Here is a 21,063-nt window from a genome sequence, read left to right as displayed (position 1 = left end):
ATTCTAATATGCTTGTTTCTGTTAAAACACACTTACATATAAATGACGTCACGTTAACGTGCGATGACGTCAATGTCTTTGTTTCTACTACCGTTTGAGATAATTAAAGGGCATATTTGAATCGAAATAATGTATAGAAAAATCGTATTTTACCTAAATTAATTCATTCAAAATCGGTAATACCTCGGCAGAATATTTCATTCGGGCTACGCCCGAGTGAAATTATTCCGCGAACGTATAACCTCTTTTAGTGTATTAATAACGTTAAAACACGGGTTTTCTATACAGTTTTTCTTAATTAAATGTTTGTAAATTTTATATGAAAATGGTTTGTTCGATTCCCTTTTATGTTCTTGTACAACTTGGTATACATGTCCGTCCCGTCATCTGAAATAATTATGTTTTCATGGGTTGCATTCAATCAACAACAGAAGTAAAATTAAATAGGGCCTAGCTTGTTCGCAGGATGCGGCTTCAATTTCCAAAGAATTGATTAACATATGGATTGGCATGAGATAAGATTTAACTCCCGTTAATATCGAGTTTAGTTTTGTATTGCTGCGAGCTTTCAATTTTGATTTAAGTCCGAGCAGTAAGTGTTCCCGCAGTCTACTCTCGCTCTTTATTTCAAGTAAATTTTATGTATTAATTCAAGCATTATAGTTCATTGAAACTTTATTTGATTGAACATGACAGCAAGGTGACATACAACACTTAAATGAAATTTTGTTCACTTGAATGTTCAAAATGTTCATTTTTGTTATAATACCATTTACATTTTTATAAAACAAATCTTTTAAATAAGTTTTTGAAAAAGACAAACAGCTAGAAGTAACCCTGCTTGAGGATACATGTCAAAGAATTTGAAAATATAATAGTTTGTTTCAAGTCTGAGAATGGTTGGCATGGTTTAGGAGCTATATCCCTTTGACATATAAGGATATAATTAAATTAAGACTATTATCAAAGATTTGTGACACTTATCCCATGAGCAAGTCATACACTCTAAATTGCAGTGAAACTGTCTCATATTGATGATACTATTCTTTCTATGAGCTTTAGTCACAAAGTGATAATTGGAAAGTCATTGTATTCTCTTTAGTGGGCTTTACATGTTTGTAGTCATATTAATTTGATCAGTTTTTATTTATATGTTTATTGCTTTAAACCACTCAAAAATATATTATTATTATTATTATTATACCAGATTTATATAGCGCCCTTTTCATGATCAATTTCACGTTCAAAGGCGCTTTACATAGTTCAAATGCAGCCACACAGGGCGCATAATTCATCCTCTACTAGTACAGACACAGAGCGATCTGACCAGAGGGACAGAGTGAGACAAAGCCCCCACGACAGAGAGATCAGAAATCAGATACAGGCTTGTCCGGCTGACTTAGCCTAGCTCGTTTCATTTCATATACCGTTACCAGTCAATTTGAACACAAAAATAATTGTTTATGACAAGGAAACGTTATGAAATTAAAGTAATGTTTTGTTTATATGGTATCAAAATCTTTCATTTAATAGTGTGGTAACATTTCTAAAACTACAAAAGTTATGGAGTCATAATATTCTCAGTATGTTACCTTTAGCATGCTCATTCTGTTCTAGAATATAACGAGATCTGGAACTAAACCAGGGCTCTGTTAAAGCCAAATAACCAATTATGTCAGTTGCAGACTTTGCAAAATTTGGCGTTCGCAATATGGCTTCTTCTCGGCGATATATGACCATTTTGTGTCGATTCGCCGTAAAACCCAACTCAACTCACTCACTCACTTCAGTTACACAAACAAACATTCCTTTGCAAAAATGACTATGTAATCAATGTTTACATCAATAACAGAGCAAATCATTACTTATGATTCTTTATGGTGTGATTTCTACGCAAGGTACTTGCTGGGTATAGAGCAAACAGTACTATAACGCACAGTTTAGGGTTCCGCACATAATCATTAAAATATTATAGAAATAATAACCTTTAAAATAGTTTTACATTTCACTATCATTTAACTAAATGCTACTTTGAGTATTCACTTCTCTCAATGCCATCTGCCTATTTTCCTTGTAAAATATTACGTCGTCATATTAAAATGAAACGACTGAAATAACATTTCATTTTTTATTTTAGAAACAATGATCTCGAATATAATAATAAAGTGCTTAACAGAGTGGGATACGATGGCTCTGTAGTCCTATTTAGTATGAAAATTGTGTTATATTAAATCCCATCATTGTGTCAAATTTACACGAGTATGAAGCTGTTCACAACAATTTTGCAAAATCTTCTGGTTCTGGTTGTGATGCAGAATGTCTTGAGTTTTTAATCGATAATCAGTTACAAAATTTTGAAATATGAGAAGATTGCTTCATAAACAACTCCTCCAAGTTCCAATCAATTTCTCATGGCCGCTAGTAACTTTGCGAATATGTTTTGGTCAAAAATCAGACAGAAGTATCAACAATTGCGTAAATATGGTGTAGTGCTGTGACCAAGTATATTATAATTGTAATAATGGGACCCGAGTGGTGCAGCACATTTCACTATTATCTCTCGTGCACAGGCTAAAGCCGAGTCTTATATTATTTTGTTTGACTGGGTTCTATGCTTCCAAAGTTTTTTGTTATAGGTTTTATTATGATGGTATTTCATTGAAGCAATTACAAAGATTTTCGTATGCAGAAATATTTCATAGTATTGTTTTATGAGGCATCGATTATTTGTCATTAAAACATCAATTGCATTCAAGTAGGTGATAACCATCCATACAACCATGTTTCTATTTAAATAAAACCAAAGGTAATCAAACCGTATCTGCAATTATTGCTTGAATGAAAGGAAAGTATCTTCTGAAACAAATATCAGTTAATATTTTAAGTACATTGTGTATCCATGTTCGAGCTCATCTATCAACCATTGTGAATCACATGCCTATAGCCAAAGTGTATTAATATAATTATATTGGAAAAGTACTGTAGATGTCGTTCACCCCTCTAGAAGAGTGATTTATGAGGTCGATACCATGAGAGATATATGTATTATCATTGTTGAGATATGACTTCCTGACAAATGCCGTTTCTTTTCCTGGTTATTAATGAGCACTTGATATAATTTTATGTGCGTGTTGTAATGGTCGATGCCTCTTAAAATAATACCACGAAATATTTCTGCATGCGAAAATCTTTGTATTTGACCATACAGTATTAGTACAAAATGTATGCTTCGTACTTGATACTTAATAGCATGCAGCTTATAGAATTTATAGATGTTATCAGTTTCGTTCAATTATATCAAGTTTCAGAAAACCATTCTGTTATACATTATCATTGTTATTATAAATTACTAGTAATTAAATAAGTTGTTGTTTTGATTTATTATATTTCAATAAAAATTACACTCAACAAACAACTAGCGTAATTACGTTCAGTATCAAAATGTAACTAACATTTTTTTGCACAGACTTAGAAAACATTAAAATCATTACAATTTTTACACTTTAAATTTGAAAATATCCGTTTAAGATGTTTAAAGAAATAGTAATAGAAAACCTCCTTTTTACATGTTTAACGGATGTCTACGTTCATGGTAAAACTAACACGTAGTAAAAAGAATATGTGTTTGACGTGCTCATACTAACTTGTTTTTGTTTATAAATTCAAACAAGACATGCCAACGGCATATTAGACGTACATTTCTATATAACTATACACAGACCCAACGTTTATGATGGAAATTTTCACGTTCAAGGCATGATCACATATTGATTAATACTTTCGATTTTGTCTCTATCATAGCCTTAAAGCTTTTTATCGCCTCGGTAGCCTAGTGGTAGAGCGTCCGCTTTAAGTGCGGGAGGTCGTGGGTTAGATCCCCGGCCGCATCATACCAAAGACGTAAAAATGGAACCACAAGCTCCCTTGTTTGGCGCTCAGCATTAAAAGTGAAACTGGCCTCATCTCTCATACCCTCGTGGCGATCGATTCCATCAGGAATGAGGTGTTGAGAGTGATAAATATAAGTTGTAGAACTTGTTTCACAATTGACCAAAATAAATTAGTACATACTAAAGTTTTTCATAATAAAGCTCAATCAAGATTTCATAACTGAGCGTTTTATAGTGATGGAGCAGCTACCACTGAAACGGTACTTTAAAAGCTCGTCGATCATTTAATTAGCTGTTTCATTTTGTTCATACGGAAGGTAGCAACATCTCGTTCAATAGCTTTTTGCTCAATAACTGAAATTAACTAAACGAAAACGACAATCATATTCAGAATAAATATAACAGTGCAATGTGGTAAGTGTTAACTGTAATCAAATTATGTTATACTCTTTTAGGTACGTTTAGTGTCCGTGGTCCGTCCGTCGTGCGTCCAAGCGAACGAAAGAACAGTGGTTGAGTACTGAGTACACAAAGTAATGGTAAATTCTATTCATTTCTTACTGTTTACTGGGAACTTTCTGACCCTTTTCGGGTACTTTGTAACTAAAGAAATGCCAATAAATGTACGTTCGTAAGAACGTCCGTCCGTCGTTCCGGCGTTCGCAATTTCTTTAAAGAACATCTCGTCCAAAACTAGTATGCAAAATTTAACCAAACTTCAAATGTTCCTCGAGTAGTCCTTTTTAAGATTCCTTAAAATCTAGGTCATCAACGTAGAATGAAAAATTTAAAATGTTCTCAGAAACCCGCTAGCCTGATTTTAGAATAATAATTTTACAGAATTGTTTCTTGGGTGACTTTCTACGAAATTCCTTTTGTAAAAAAATGGCTGCAAAGCGTTTTTCTCCGAATAACTATATTGAAAACTTCAAAAATCTTCTATGAAACTGCCTGTCCGATCTCAAAATAATTTGACTAAAATGTTCCTTGAGTGACCCTCTACAAAATTCCTTCAAATAAATGTTTTTCGTCAAAAGAAAAACATTGTCGCATGGGGCGGGGCTAGTTTTCCGTATAAGGCTGTGAGGAAAACTGAAAGCCTTCTCTGAAAGTCTTCTCTGAAATTAGCCTTAGGTGACCCTCTTCTAAATTCCTTCAAAACATTCTGTAGTATTCTTCTTCCCTGCAATCAGTCCGAAATACCATCAAATAGAAAAGTGGAAAACCTCTATTTCCATATTTTCAATTTACTTTCAAAGTATCTAATATCAGAAGTGTGTTTCAAAGTAAAGTGTATGACGGCAATTTCTGGTCGATCCGCTCTTAATGCATAGATATAATTTGCCATCTAGATTCTATATGTCGGTATGACGTTAAATCCAAACAAAAAAAAACAAAAAAAGATTGTATATGTAAAATAATGAGCCACACCATGAGAAAACCAACATAGTGGATTTACGATCAGCATTGATCCAGACCATCCTGCGCATCTGTGCAGTCTGATCAGGATCCATGCTGTTCGCTAACGGTTTCTATAATTGCAATAGGCTTTGAAAGAGAACAGCAGGGATCCTGACCTGGTCTGGATCCATGCTGGTCACAAATGCACTATGTTGGTTTTCTCATGGTGCGGCTCAATTATTATATATCCACGGTATTTACTCATTGCATTACTGCCTGGGTAACTGTTAACATAGCACCATCCATAACGCAGCGACCATGTACGTGCTAGGGGAATAGTGGGTGTTGCACTTTTCACAGAATCAGAATTAAACCTAATGATCTACTCGCATCTACTCGTAGCTTTCTTGCAGGATATTGTATGAAATATACAAGAAAGTAATTGTATATATCTCACGCAAATCGCCACCTTACCACTATGTCATGCTGTCAATCCCTGTTGGCGCGTGATTTCTAAGAGTTAGCTATCCAAAAATCTGCACCCGCTAGTGAAGTTTTGTAACTGTATACTGAAAGTATAACAATTGTTGACAACTGCAACCGAGTGTCTTCTTTTTCCTTCTTTACTGACTTGCATCAACATTGATCTTTTCCTGAACTCGTGCTTGAAACTTGTTAGAAAAAAGAAATACCCAAATGAACTATTTGTGTTGCTTTTCTGTACTGGTATATTAGATAATGCAGAAAAAAAATCAGCCGAATAACAATCACGTCTGTAAGCTATATAAAGAAGAACCAAGAAAATAGCGCCTTGTATATTCACCAGTTCATGCTAAAGAACGTAAACGTTCCGTCTCCAGTATGTTTGTCGGATGTGTTTGCACCTCTGAAACTCGGATGTGTTTGCACCTCTGAAACTCGATACATTTTTTTTATCTCTTTCTAAACTTGTTCTTAAACACTGAATTTGGCATGTTTTGGTAATGATGTGACAAATTAGTGAAATAAAGATATTTATGTGTATTCTAGCATAAAACTGCTGTTATTGTCACTTTTCGGGGGTGTTTTAACAGGAGAGAAAACGTGTGTTAACAGAGAGATTCTCGCGTTCATGTGCTGTTATAACACCTTTTTATATATGTATGTTCCGTGGCAAAGCGTAAACGCATTACGGTCCCAAAACGGATAACTCAAAATGAAATGACGTCCACGTGACAAAACGTAGATTTTACTGCGCATTTCCTGGAAATTCAATGACGTTGAGAGACAATATATTAATTCACGTGTTTTTTACGCGTTTTCTGCTTGAATAGCGTTAGCGCATGTTCTTTTCGTGTTATAACATCTTCAGAATCCAACCAATCCCTCGGGATTCTGCAGATGTTATAACACGAAAAAACATGCGTTACCCCTACAACAAAGATAAGCCAGACAAAACCCTTATTAATTTCGGGAACTATCTATAACATAATATGTGCAAGTTCTTTTCAGTTAGGTATAGTACAACACATACTGAAGAAATGTTTAAACTGTGCCGGCATATATACTTTGGTCTAGGCAATGAAAACGGATATTCCGAAAGAAATTGTACCGTAAGTAAACACGGTACGAAGAAATCGTTCAATCACATCTTTCAGTTTATAAATATCAATTTAGATATCCTATTTGAACAAACCATATAGCATCGAACATGATTTAATTGTCTTCAGTTATTTTTTTTTAAGTAGGCAAGATTATCAAATTAGAAATATGTTTGTTTCTAGTGTGATGTCAAGTGTGAAGTTACTCAATATAGTGTTTATATCACACTTCAAAACAATATCTACTATAATATCGGTGCCTTGTGTGCAATGAGCATTGACTAAGGTTGGCCATATCAGCATATTGCCTATTTTAAGGTTTAAGTTAACATGTGCAATTTAAAAGTTATCAAATAATTATCAGATTTCATGTTACTGACTGTGCCTACGCTGAAACTGAATTGAATGACAGATGAGTGAAACTGTGTTACAGTGACCTGTGTAAAATACCATGTAAACAAAATAGAACCTGATTAAACTATGTTTAGACTAAGAGGCTTCAACTGAAGTTTCTTAAAATGTTCGCCATTGCATTTAATTCATGAAAATGCCATGCATGAGTTCGCCGGCGTCACTGTTATCACTCTATTACAATTTAAACCAAAATTGCACTGATTAAATTTCTAGTTCTTTCCTTCGTCTTAACTTAATTTTTCTCTCAATAGATATGTTGGAACATCTTTATAACGAAATAAAATATTGGGTCGGCTCATAGAACGAACACGAGGTTGGATGCATTATAGGAGTTGAAAGGTAAAGTTTATTACAAAAAAACGTAACAATGAAGGGATATTTTGTAGTTAAAACAAATATATACAGGTATATGTTTAAAAAAGTAAAGGCGTTACCTTTCCCAACATTTCATATATATTAACATTTTTTTATCTTTAAATGAAAAAAATATGGGCAACATCTGACATGTATATTTACTATCACCTATACACCTTTGAATGACATAGCCTATGTCATTATATATCATATTTCTCTTGTTTATCTCGCTATTGTATATACAATATAAGTAATATTATATACATGTTATGTTGTGAGTTGTGACGTTATTTCATTAATTGTTTTGCAACACAATAAATGACACAACCGCAGTGTGTACTTTGTCATTTTTAAATTATGAGCAAAGGTTTTCTACATCTGAAAATGACACTGAGCTGGCGTTGCTTGTAATAGTTTCTTCACGTCTCAGTATTCCGCGACGAACAGGAGCTTTAGGAAGGTTATGTATTACGATTTGTTCCAAATTAAGGGGAGATAATTCCTCATCTGAGCATTGCCGTTTTTGATGCCGTTGATGATGACGAGCTTTCGGTTCATGGTAAATAAGCCGTGATGCTAACGATGTTTCAGAGTGACTTATGACAGGTGCTTTTTGTAACACTATAAGAGGATGGCAAGGTTGGTCTGCAGATGACGAGCGGAGCATAACTGGTTTTTGAAGGTGAGAACGTGTGCCACTAAGACCAGGTGAATTTCCAGTCTTGTTTATTCCAGTTGGCGTAGAACCATTGGAGTAACCCATATCTACAGACTCTCCAAGAGGAAACTTTGTGTGATGATTTTCCCTCTTAAAGTTTTTGTAGTAATCCGCTGCGAAAAGAGAAAATATCAAAGTTAAACCATACAGAATACTAGTATGATATATTATTCAGCTTTTCCACTCAGCTTTTGTCATTTTTCGTACTGGATTACAGTTGATTTAATTATCATCTGCAAGTAGAATAACTTATTGCTTAAATATTCCTGCGTAAGTACACCGGTCGAGTCTATTTAACAAGTGATGCTTTTGACCAATCTTACTATCAGGTCGATGTACGAGCATAACTTAATATCTTTTAAATGTTCGTGTTACAGTAAATGTCATTATACAACTGAACATTTTTATTTCTCTGCTTCAAATAATTCTGAAATTCACGTTTCAACAAGCATTTTCTCTCATGTTTGCCTTTAAAAATAAATATTACTGTACTTAACAAAGAGCAAACCCGCCATTAAAAGTAATGTGAATATAGTTCTGAAATTTGGCTTATTTTTTGACAAGGTATTACTAATAGCACATATTAATTCAAAATATCTATTTTTACAAAGAAAGTTATTTTCATTTGACTAACACATCCAATTTCATAAAAAAAGTCGTAAAAATGTGCTTTAAAATTTATAAAAATGTATAAATACTATTTATAATAATACAAATATGTACATATCGAATGGCTTAATATCTCACACAAACGAAATGCACTTTTAGACAGAGCACGACAACGACGTTTTGTTTATTTTTGTCATCATTTCTTCCAACATAAAATGTTTCACCAGTTTGAAAATTCTGGTAAGGTTTGGTGACTTCTCAAAAACGGGTTGAATTCGTGTTACGAATAAAGTTAAATGACTGATTTGATTTTATGAAAATTTAGAAAAGTCATAAACAACATATTATCCTGATGGTATGCTAAATTTCAAACCATTCAAGTAATTTTTGAGACACTGGCAAAATAAGTAATGGCGGTTTAGTTTTTGTTCAGTATATTTCTACTACTTTCTCCTGAACAATCCTTCATGGCAGAGAAACGCTTGTCTTACTAGCAACTATCGGACTGGAATGAAAAGTTGGATTGAACAAATAAAGAAAAAAAAACATAAAATGCCAAGAAGTGCATTCTGTAAGCAAACACTGAAACTGCACTAAATTAGCTTAAATCAGACCTGCTAAGGACACCCCTTGGAAAGATTTCCGTTAAGATTTGAGAAAGTTTCAATTTTAGAACTTTGGTCTACATCTACACTGACATAGAAAATGATTTTTGTCATTTAGAAGAAGTATCCGTTTATACAGCAAATTTGGCATGTTTTGGTAATGATGTGACAAATTAGTGAAATAAAGATATTTATGTGTATTCTAGCATAAAACTGCTGTTATTGTCACTTTTCGGGGGTGTTTTAACAGGAGAGAAAACGTGTGTTAACAGAGAGATTCTCGCGTTCATGTGCTGTTATAACACCTTTTTATATATGTATGTTCCGTGGCAAAGCGTAAACGCATTACGGTCCCAAAACGGATAACTCAAAATGAAATGACGTCCACGTGAAAGATTTCCGTTAAGATTTGAGAAAGTTTCAATTTTAGAACTTTGGTCTACATCTACACTGACATAGAAAATGATTTTTCAAAAAACATAAAATGCCAAGAAGTGCATTCTGTAAGCAAACACTGAAACTGCACTAAATTAGCTTAAATCAGACCTGCTAAGGACACCCCTTGGAAAGATTTCCGTTAAGATTTGAGAAAGTTTCAATTTTAGAACTTTGGTCTACATCTACACTGACATAGAAAATGATTTTTGTCATTTAGAAGAAGTATCCGTTTATACAGCAAAGAAATTTGCATAAACACTTGTATATAATTCAATATTTCTGCTTTTTCGAATTTTTATCTAAATACTATACAAAGTGTCGCCAAATATACTATTTTATACGAGTATTGGTATAGTCTTTATGAATTCCTTTAATAATTATGAATATTCATTTTTAATGTTTGTTTAAATTACAAATCTACAGTCGACGTGAAAATGTATTAGTGTTACTATTATAACTTGGAACAATCATTACAGAATTGTAGGTGAATCAAACTTGCTGTTATGAGGCTGATACCTAACAGCACCGTCACAACACTTACATGCGCCATTTGAAACGATCAGTACTTAATTGTAGGTATACGATCATTTAAGCGCAATGCTGAATTTTGTTGCAGTTCTCGGGCATATATAAAATAGAGAACCTGGCTTCAAATCCTCAAGAAAGACACTTTTGACAGATATATTTACTGTTTGTTCCCAACTGCAGTTTTTGTCTTGAAAATATTATGGACCTGTCACAAATATGTAAAGTATATAAACAGGGATAAGTATGCGAGTTTTATACAGGAAAAAAGTGAAGATTTTGTTCTTTCACGCCTACATTAAAATCTATATTGTCCTCCTTCTTAACTTCTATAGCTAATTCTCTTTTTCTATTTATAGGACAAAAAAAAAACACATCTAAAATCAATTGTGTGAAAATGCTTTCAAAATTAAATGTATATTAAAATAATATAACTTAGATTGAGAAGTACATCATAATATTGCATTTATTTGTGTAAACTTTGAATGAAAATGAAAACAAACTATTCAACGGTTCAAGCATAAGCAATATTGAATTAAACATCGTTGAAAATAAATTGTGAAAGTAATATTCGCCCTTTAAAGCTTTTTATATAGGACAACACAATCTTATCATTATACTCTTGTAATTAACTACATTTACATGAGAAATTACTTATGCCAGCTTTGTAGCGCAGATACGTTTTATTAGCAATCATAAATGGCTTAAACCTATTGAACTATTTCAATAAGCTGAAGTGCATATTTATAAAGGAGACAAGATGTGATTTAAATGAATGATTAAATAAAATAAAGTTTGCAGACTCACTTGATATTGTGATGAACGCCACTCCCCACACTATACTCCATATCCAGCCAAGCAGAAAAAGAAAAGCTGTAATGAACTGTAGAAACGCTACCCATGTGTTTGAAAAGATGACCTTTTGTTTTGTCATGTCTTTAAATCTGATGGTGCTCCCACATAACACTGTTAGCCCAGCTGTGAATGTACCTGAAAAGATATAAGAGAATATAGGAATGCATTTTTCTAAGTCAAGCCGGACAATGTCTTCGTGTCATATACAGTACAGCTTGCATGAAGAGACTACCCCAGGGAAGAACAAAAGGTGGTCTCTTAACACAAATGTTCTGTTAATACAACATAGATTACTCTTTAACAACACAAAAAAGAACTGAAAAACATGGTCATTTAAAAGACGTGGTCTCTTGAGCAAGTTGGACTGGTAAAAAATAAGTAGGTGTAGATGTCGTAAAATAATAAATATCCACTGAAAAAGTAACATTAGTTTTTTTTTGTATTGTTGTATTCTTATATTCCTTGGCTACGATACCCGCATCGAGCTTAATCAGCCCGGTCTGGACGTTTGCAGCGCAGCCTGTCTTGAGCTAAGAATCTGGGAAAATTAAAATGTGCTTGTTGTAAAGGTTGTTGTCATGCAGAGGTACATTGAGTAAATTATTTTATTTGAAAATAAAATATGTATATCTGAAGGGATAGGCAAGCAATTATTCAATAAGAGTAACATGTTACCAAATAATTCCAAGAACATTTCTCTTAAGCTTTTAAAAATAGGGTAGGGTCATGTTGAGCATTGGATACGGGAAGAGGATTTTGTAAACGTAAAAAAATAAACGCTGGGATACAAGTTGTATTATGATTATTTTAACATATTTAATACTAAAACGTACCTCACCTTGACCTTTCCTAATATAACTGAAGTTAAATATATTAAGGAAATAATATGATTCTAGTGTTTTAGTTTTTATTTTATTTCAAGATTAAGGACACCAAATTGAATGGTTATTGTAATATATCAGAGCATATTACAGTAGAATCCTCAACAAATGTAAGACAAACCCTCCTTACATTCACATCTCTGAATGAATTGAAACCAGCATTATGTTTAATGGCCCATATTAATTTATGGTTGCATGATGATTGGTAATAAAACTTTCCTCATAGTGGTATTGCTTCACAAAATAATACTAAGATTCCTTAACAGAACCATAATACGAAGCAAGATTTACTTGTTACCAATTAACTTCAGGTACTTTAATGTTTACAAGGTTTCGTGACAGGGTCTAACTAGTTACACAAGGAGTAATATTCTTTTCATTTGATTATTAGGAAGTCTCCATCTAGACGCAGTTATAACGAAAGAGTTTATTAGCAATATGGCTTACAGGAATGTTTATACATCTGGCAAATTCTAAAATTACACAATACGTGCGCATATTACTGCCTTCTGTATAACAGGTTCCATTGTGCCTTCTATTATATGGAAATCATTTATAATTTACAGCTTCTGGCCTTAACAAATATGTATAAAGCTTTTATTGTAAAGCAAAACATGTAAAAACTTTGCATATAGTTTCAAATACGGGATCTTGCATATTGAATAGCATAGACTATATATAATTTATGCTTTATTTAGATAAGTCAGTCAAAGGTCATGTACACGGTTTTATTTCAAGTAAAATAAATAATATAGCTCATATATCAGATTGGCTAGGATTGCTTTTAAAATTAGAACTCAAATTTCGTCACTTTCATTGTAATTGTAATTTCAAATAAACTACACCGGGTGTATTCCCATCATTAAAACTACAATTAGCTATTTGTTTTGTTTAATGAGCAACAAAATAATCCTTGTGGTGTTTTATAAAACAGTAAATATGTCAGAGGAAACTAATGCAGAAAGGAGCAATCGTTTCCGTATGTTCCATTTAAACTACCAATTAAGGTATCCGATCCACAAATAAGCAGTTCTATATAACAGTGCTATTAAAATATACCAAATATTGATTCCTGGTAAGCTCATATAATTTTGGTATCATTATATTTATAAAAGAAAATATAAATTACATGACAAAATATGTTACAGAATTTTTATATTTTTACTTTATAGTCTTCAGTGATACTTCAACAGAGAGCCTGTTATTATAGCGTAAGGTTTATCATTTTGCAGTCAAAATCATGACTGTAATGATTCTTGCATATTTCGTATCCTCATCTTATTTACCAGTGCTTGTTCAGCAGACGCAACTCTTTCAAATGATACCCCAAAAAACAACAACATGGGGTCACCAGGCATTGTGTGGATCGGATACCTTAAGTGACTCAATGTAGGGATAATGCATTTTTTAAAGTAATTTAAAGACACTTCTGCGAGAAAAAATATCGAAACCCGATTTTTATAGGGATGTGGTTTATAACTTTCGTAACATTTTTGGCCATGGCAATTTTCCGATTGTATGTAGTTAAGTTATAAAATGTTTTTTTCAAAACTGTTTTGAGACACACCAAATGTTTGGTGTTCAGTCCATTTACAACTGGACGCTACGCTTTCCTCTTTGATTGTGTCTGACGAAACAGGTGGAGGACTCTATAGCAGGTAGTTCTTAAATCCCACCAAGACTGAGCTATTTTGATATCTGTCTTCTGTTCTGTTTTGTCGGGCCCTTAAGGGTGTTTCCTGGTTGCTCTTTCTTCTGCAAAGGCATTGAGTACATGCGCTTTTGAGTCTTGAGGATTGCTTTTTATATAATTATACAAGAGCATTTGTGTGCATTCTATTGCCATTGCGTATGCTAGGGATTCACGCTAGGGATTCTCCTGGCGGAGATAACTTTTATCTACACTGTCCTTTGACTTTGGAACATGGTGTGATTTAAGCTCCCCGGTGATGGTTTTGCCGCTGACCGTTCCAAGGCGGTGCTCCACTGTGTTCCTTTAATTGTTCCTTTTGTCCTGGAAATCCTAACATAATCCTCGTACGATTTTTAAGATTGATAATTTTAGCCAAAGTACAAACAAGATTCACCATCAAACTGAAGATTTAAACAGTAATCTCCTTCGGCTTGAACCATTTGCAAAAATAATAAATAGTGTTCATAAGTCAAAAGGTTAGCCATTTTTCCTTTCATTATACCAAAATGATCTAAAAATCAATCTTATCAGAGCGACCAAATTAGAAAATATAACAATTAACTCAATGTTCATAAATATCCCCGAGACTGAGTTGCGTATTGGAAAACACAACGGGAAACAGTTCATCCTTTCCGTAGCATGTGAACTAATGTGTAATCATTCATTTTGGATTGTAGTTTCTCTGTCAGGTTCATTACGCTCAGCATGTTTCCAGTATTGATAAACTTTAAATTTCAACATGTCTGAACTACTGATGTATTAATTTTAATCCTCCTTGTGTTATTACGGAACATACAGAACTCGATCCCAAAGATGAACGTGATGACGGGTGCAGACACACCACATACTTCGCTGGTCTATACAAGTTTATTTGTGAAATGTAGGCCTAACTTATTTACGTACAAAAAACAACATATGTATCACTTGAATTATGTGAATGAAGGCAAGCATAAAACCTTAATTGGGGGTAATATAATAATCTCAGTTCTGATTCACTGTCTACTGAGTAATTACATATCTATATATGTAATAAACAATATATGCACATGTATACACAGCCAATATCCGTTCGTATTTCGTTTGAGTGAATAAATGTAAGTAACTTTAAATACTATATGTATATGTAGCTCGGTACGTGTGAATTATAGTGAGTTAAATCTATGTACATAGCGAGACTTTCGTGCTTTAAGGTAGTTCTGCACGTTTGGATCGAAATTATTTCTATATAATTAGGTAGAATCTGATTAAACTCTGATTTTTCAAAACTTCAGAATATACCTAGAAAATTCAGCAAATCAAAAAGATAGGTTCGTGTGATTGATTTTTTGCTAAACTGATTTTAAAAATGGGGACTTCACGCAATATTTCATGATGGGAGTCTATGGAAAAATCATAACTTTCATAACATTTTCGCAAATAGAAATTTTTTTTACAATGTAGATTTTGATGAAACTTCTCACAGTTGTAAATAAAGATATGGCCTATAATTTGATGAAATAAAATGTATAGGTCCATGTGCTTTTTTTTTTTAGATATTTGACCATGGTTAAAGTAAACCGGACATTTCATGCTAATTTTAAGACATTATTTTGAATTATGTAGCGTGTGATATGTTTTAATATCATATATTGACTTTAGAAATATAGCAACAGTGCTATTGTAATAAATTTACTCACAGGTTGACATTAATTCATAAAATGATTTTCATTTCCGTCGCTTTATTCTACGTTTTCCGGAAAAACGACGTTACGCCATCACCGGTTTATCAAACGTGCAGAACTATCTTAATTTGGAAGGCGTTTGTAAATGCGGATTTGCCATTAAACTTGCCAATATATGGTCATGTATTGGCAAAACACTTGACAGTTTATACTTAAACTGACTAGATAACAAATCTGTCCTTCGTTTTAAAGAGTTATATAAGTGCATGGCTAAATTTCTGATTGTTGTCTCACTTGTACATTCCGGTATTCGAGGATTTTGTAGTACAATGCGCTGGTATATATTTACCGCGAGGATCATTATACAAAGGTATTCTACAATCTCCACTGAGAACGGTGTATATTATTAATGATGTACGCTTACGTGTGTAAAACTTCTCACTTCTTTGCCTATCACAGAGAATTGTTTAGGTAGACCTTGATTGATAATATTTACATTTACTATATGTTTTATATAGCAATGAAAATGCGATCACAGTGGCCCTTCTCGCGAGACGTCATTCAGAAAAAAATAATGAACGAAATGTCACATTTTCAAAACATCTTTCAGAATTGGACACAAAAAGATCGAATTATAGCGAAAACTAAGTTTTCTGTCGGTAAATATCAAAACTGAATCGACACGACTACTAAGTATATGACTTTTCTTTAGGAATTAAGACAACTTTAAATAACAACAAGAGCACCGCCAAGCGTGGCAATATACGCCCGAAGGATTACATCATAGGATGGGAGCAAAATTTAAAGAACTTGACTGTTGTAGCCCAAAGCAGTGGAACAACAAAAGGAAAACTTCAAAAAACAAATCTAAGGCCACAAAAAAAATATCCAAAGCCCACAAAAAGATCGTTATCAGGTACAGGTATGTAAAAATACACCTAAATATTAGAGGTACCATCCATGTTGTACCACAGAAAAGTGGTCTCGGTTTTTCCCAACGACCAATAATAAAGAAGTTTCAAAATAAGCTATTTATAGTAACATAAAAGGGAAGTAATTCAAAATAAAATTATTGTAAGTGAACAAAAAAAGAGATCTGCCAAATAAAAACAGGAGCACTGCAATACAGAGCAATATACACAAAGCAAAGTCATATATGACCCTTGACCCTTAAGTGTGACCTTGACCTTGAAGCAAGTCATCCAGAACATGCGCTCCGTACATTGTCTCAGTGTGGTGAACATTTCTGCCAAGTGTCTTTGAAATCCTTCCAGCAGTTCAAGAGTTACAGAGCGGACACGAAACAAACTGATATGACTTTTGACCCATTAAGTGTGCCCTTGACCTTGAAGCGAGTCGTCCGGAACATGCGCTCTGCACGTTATCTTGGTGTGGTGAACATTTGTGTCAAGTTTCTTTGAAATCCTTCAAGGGGTTCAAGAGTTACAGAGCGGACACGAAACAAACTGATATGACCTTTGACTCCTAAGTGTGACCTTGACCTTGAAGCAAGACATCCAACACATGTGCTCTGCACGTCGTCTCAGTGTGGTGAACATTTGCGTCAAGTTTCCTTGAAATCCTTTAAGGGGTTCAAGAGTTACAGAGCGGACACGAAATTGCTAACGGACAGACGGACGGACAGACGGACACCAGCGTCATAACATAATACGTCCCTTCGGGCGTATAAAAATGGATGGTCCCCGAAATTACTGTAGCATTAGTGTCTTTTCAGCCATGGAGGTTGTGTTAAGGAGAAATGTGGTCAGCAAGAGTTGTGATTAACATTGTACTCGCTCTCACTGATCTCTATGAATATGTAAAGTATCAAATAAATACCTTACATAGTATTCGAGTTATGCCACGAGCAAGGTTTTCAAAAAAGGGAGATAATTAAAAAAATTAGACCACCTGAAGTTATGGTCCCTTGCCACTGCCTTTTCTCTCATTGACCTATATGAATATGTAAAGTATAAAGTCATTACCTTAAATAGTATTCGTGTTATGCCAATGGACAAGCTTTTCAAAAAAGGAAGAGTTTTTTGTTTTGGGTTTAACGCCGTTTTTTAACAGTATAGTTCAGTTATGTAACGACAGGCAGTTAACCTAGCCAGTGTTCCTGGATTCTGTACCAGTACAAACTAACTGCCAACTTCCCCACATGAATCAAAGGTGGATGACGAATGATTTCAGACAATGTCTTTTATCAAGTCGTCACGAAGAACATTCGGCCCTCCCGAGGATCGAATTCACGACCCCGCGATCCGTAGATCGGCACTCTCCCTATTGAGCTAAGCGACGTATTAAAAGATAGATTATTCAAAAATGGGAGATTATTTAAATATGAAACCACCTAGAGTTACGGTTCCTTGTTGTCCACTGACCTCTATCAATATATTAAGTATGAAGTCAATATCTTACATAGTATTTAAGTTATGCCCTGGACAAGGTTTTCAAAAAAAGGTAGGTAATTCAAAAATTGGACCATTCAGAGTTATAGTTCCTTGTCACTGCACTCCTTCTAACTGGCCTCTATCAGTATGTAAAACATCAAGTCAATACCTTGTAAACATAGTATTCGAGTTATGCCCCGGACAATGTTTTCAAAAAAGAGAGATAATTAAAAATGGGACCACCTAGAGCTATGGTTCCTTGTCACTACTATTCCTATTAATGAGCTCTATCATTACATAAAGTTACAACTTGGTACTTTCAATACTTTTTGAGTTATCCTCCGGACAAGAAGAGTCAGGTGGACGGACGGTTAAGGTGGCGACTAAATGATCCCCATCCCCACCCCCTTCGAGGAGCATAAAATAAAGACTTGTCTTTCCATCGGAATATAAATTACAATTTAATATGGGCGTGTCTTTCTGGCTGTTCAACTAAGATACTGATGTTGACTTTTATTTTGATTTTCTGATACTTGATAATCAAAGAGGGTAATAAAATATGTAAAAAGATCCTTTGGAAGCAAACAATACAACCAAGAAGAATAATAGCAGACTCGGTTTGATTGAGTCTGTTCATGAGAGGCAATGGAAGTGTGCAACACCTCTCACGCCCCTTAGCACCGGCTTGATTGCTGAAAGATGTAAATACAAGAGCCGAATGCTACTTTTTTGCTTGTAAATCGTCCAAAGGTCAAAATGTGGTTTATACCAGAATCATGCACAAAAAGGAGCATTCAATTCGTAAGAAAGTCACATTTTAGAGGAACCTTGACAACGTGCGATGAATTCAATCTCGTGGAATAATCTGACGTAATGCCCGAATTCAGACTTGACTGAGCATAAAGAAACGTTTTATAGACACTGAGGTCGGATTTAATATCTAAAAACATGTAACTCTACAACAACTAAAAACAAGATGTGGTTGTAAAACACGCATGCTCCTATGATAACCTTCCGAGTACACTATAACCTTTGCCCTTTGATCAACTGACCTCAAACCAATAGGCTTAAAATTTATCTCCTGATCACAGGAAATCGGCATAAGAAGTTTGACGCCTGTACGAGTAGTTCCAAAGTGCTCATTCTGAACAATTCCAAGAAACGAAACGTACTAAAATAAGAAAATAGAAAAAGTGGAAACTCCACAGGTCGCTCAACACAACAAAAACGAAAATGTTGCAGGCTCGGTTTGACTGAGCCTGTTCATGGACGGTAGTAATTTTCTGTTTAAACTACTATGGATTTTCTAATTATATCATATCTAACAGTCATACACTTCTGTAGAGTTTCGTTTCGGGAGAGTGTGACTTTCCTACTGTATGTTTTTCAAAATGTAAAGCATTTTACAAAAAAAAAACTGGTGTTTTTAACCTTGATTCTTGAAGTTGTAAACAGCAATCAAAAGGATATCTGAGAAGACTAAAGCATAAATAATTCTCCAAGATTCAATTAATGTATAATGCCTGTGAGTCTGTTGTTTAACAATTATGGCCATATTGTTTCCAAAAATATATATATTAATAAGTTGTAGGACTGCGCAATTTCGCTAAAATGCAAACTTGCATTTGCAATAACATATTCCCTATATGAAATTGTTTACTTTTGACCCAATTACAAATGGGCGAAATGAAATATTTAGTGTAGTATTATGTACATGTCATATCCTACTCTTTATGTTGATAGAAGCCAAATTTTACTGTCCATTCCTCAGTTTAAACGTGGAGTTAGGCAACTGCGTGCTACGCATACGGAAGAACGGATTGTTTATTTTTTACAAAAACGATAGCCGAAACCTTTGCCAAGGCTGTTTTCTGTTTTATGTGTTATAGGATACGATTGTTCTTGGATTTACTTCTAGGACGATGCAAATTGTTGTGTCTATGTTTGACAGCATTTGTTTCCCTAATAAAATCTGTGAAAAGATGGAATCTGTACTTACATGCACGTCCGTCTGTCTTACGTACATCTAAATTATAATCAAAACATGATCTTAACTTTGAATAATGTCTTCTGGATGCAATGAAATATTTTAAACTGAATGTAAAATACAAGTACTTTTGGTTTCATATTTATGAAACGACCGCTATAAATATCTATTATCAATAGCATGTTATAACAATGTATCAAAGCACAATTTGTTACATCCCTTTGGATTAGGATGATGTTAGATCACGACAAAATGTGTCGTTTTTTTTAAAGTTTATTACCCAAAGCAAAACAATTCCTCAAAATAATTATGTACCATGTCGAGTACAACTGCAATTTAAATAAAGATTCACAATCGCAGATGTCTCTCATCTGTCAAGAATGGTTATATCTAAAGATAAATTGCACCGCTCTTTTCTTGTTTGGCCGAGATTAAATCTTCTATCAGATGCAATTTGTTTTCTATGTTCATAAAGTACAATTGATACAATCAAGAGAGAACATTATAATTCTCCTGGGTGAAGCTCGTGAGAAATTGCATTGGTCAATAAGTCAATGCATGCAATGATACGTGTTTATTGGCAGTGCTATTTACGTGAATACAAGATTATCTCTAAGACTTCTCTACTGGGTCCTTTAATATACCGACAATTCGGTCTTTCAGTTGATAAATCAGCAAAGACCGAATTATCATAATTTGGCTTCATGCTTAGCATCAAGGTAGGTGTTGTAGTAACAACCAATAGTTTTTGTCTGTTTCTTGCTTGTAGACATAGTTTATTACTATTCTCGTTCAAAGCAAATCGCTTATTACACTTTAAATGTTCGTAAGTATAGAATCGCAGGAGAACGATGAAGGTGAAATAATTATAGCAACTAAATTAAATCTACTGCCATTATGTGCCTGACAGCCGAGAGACAATAAATATTCTAGACATAACAGAAACGGGCTGTGGCGCTCTAATATTTTCTATTCGCTTGGTAACATGAAATCCATTCATTTTTTGTGTGTGTATTGGACTTATCCCTATGTTTGTGGGCGTGAAGGATATTGCGCGTT

The 21,063-nt window shown here is 34.0% G+C and overlaps 1 protein-coding gene across 1 annotated transcript in view; it reads right to left on the bottom strand.

The window, feature by feature from the left end:
* Window positions 1–7,009: 7,009 nt before the first annotated feature.
* Window positions 7,010–21,063, bottom strand: part of LOC123564398 (uncharacterized) — a 36,516-nt gene continuing 22,462 nt past the window's right edge. The window contains exons 2-3 of the mRNA XM_053517517.1: window positions 11,342–11,524; window positions 7,010–8,470 (exon numbers count right to left, since the gene is read on the bottom strand). Coding sequence (XP_053373492.1) covers window positions 7,995–8,470; window positions 11,342–11,524 — 659 coding nt within the window. The 3' untranslated portion in view covers window positions 7,010–7,994. The remainder of the gene's footprint in view (window positions 8,471–11,341; window positions 11,525–21,063) is intronic.

Source organism: Mercenaria mercenaria, chromosome 1 (genome assembly GCF_021730395.1).
Source record: "Mercenaria mercenaria strain notata chromosome 1, MADL_Memer_1, whole genome shotgun sequence".
Taxonomy (NCBI): domain Eukaryota; kingdom Metazoa; phylum Mollusca; class Bivalvia; order Venerida; family Veneridae; genus Mercenaria; species Mercenaria mercenaria.
Note: the sequence above shows the minus strand (reverse complement) of the source record. Positions and strands in the feature narration are given on the sequence as shown.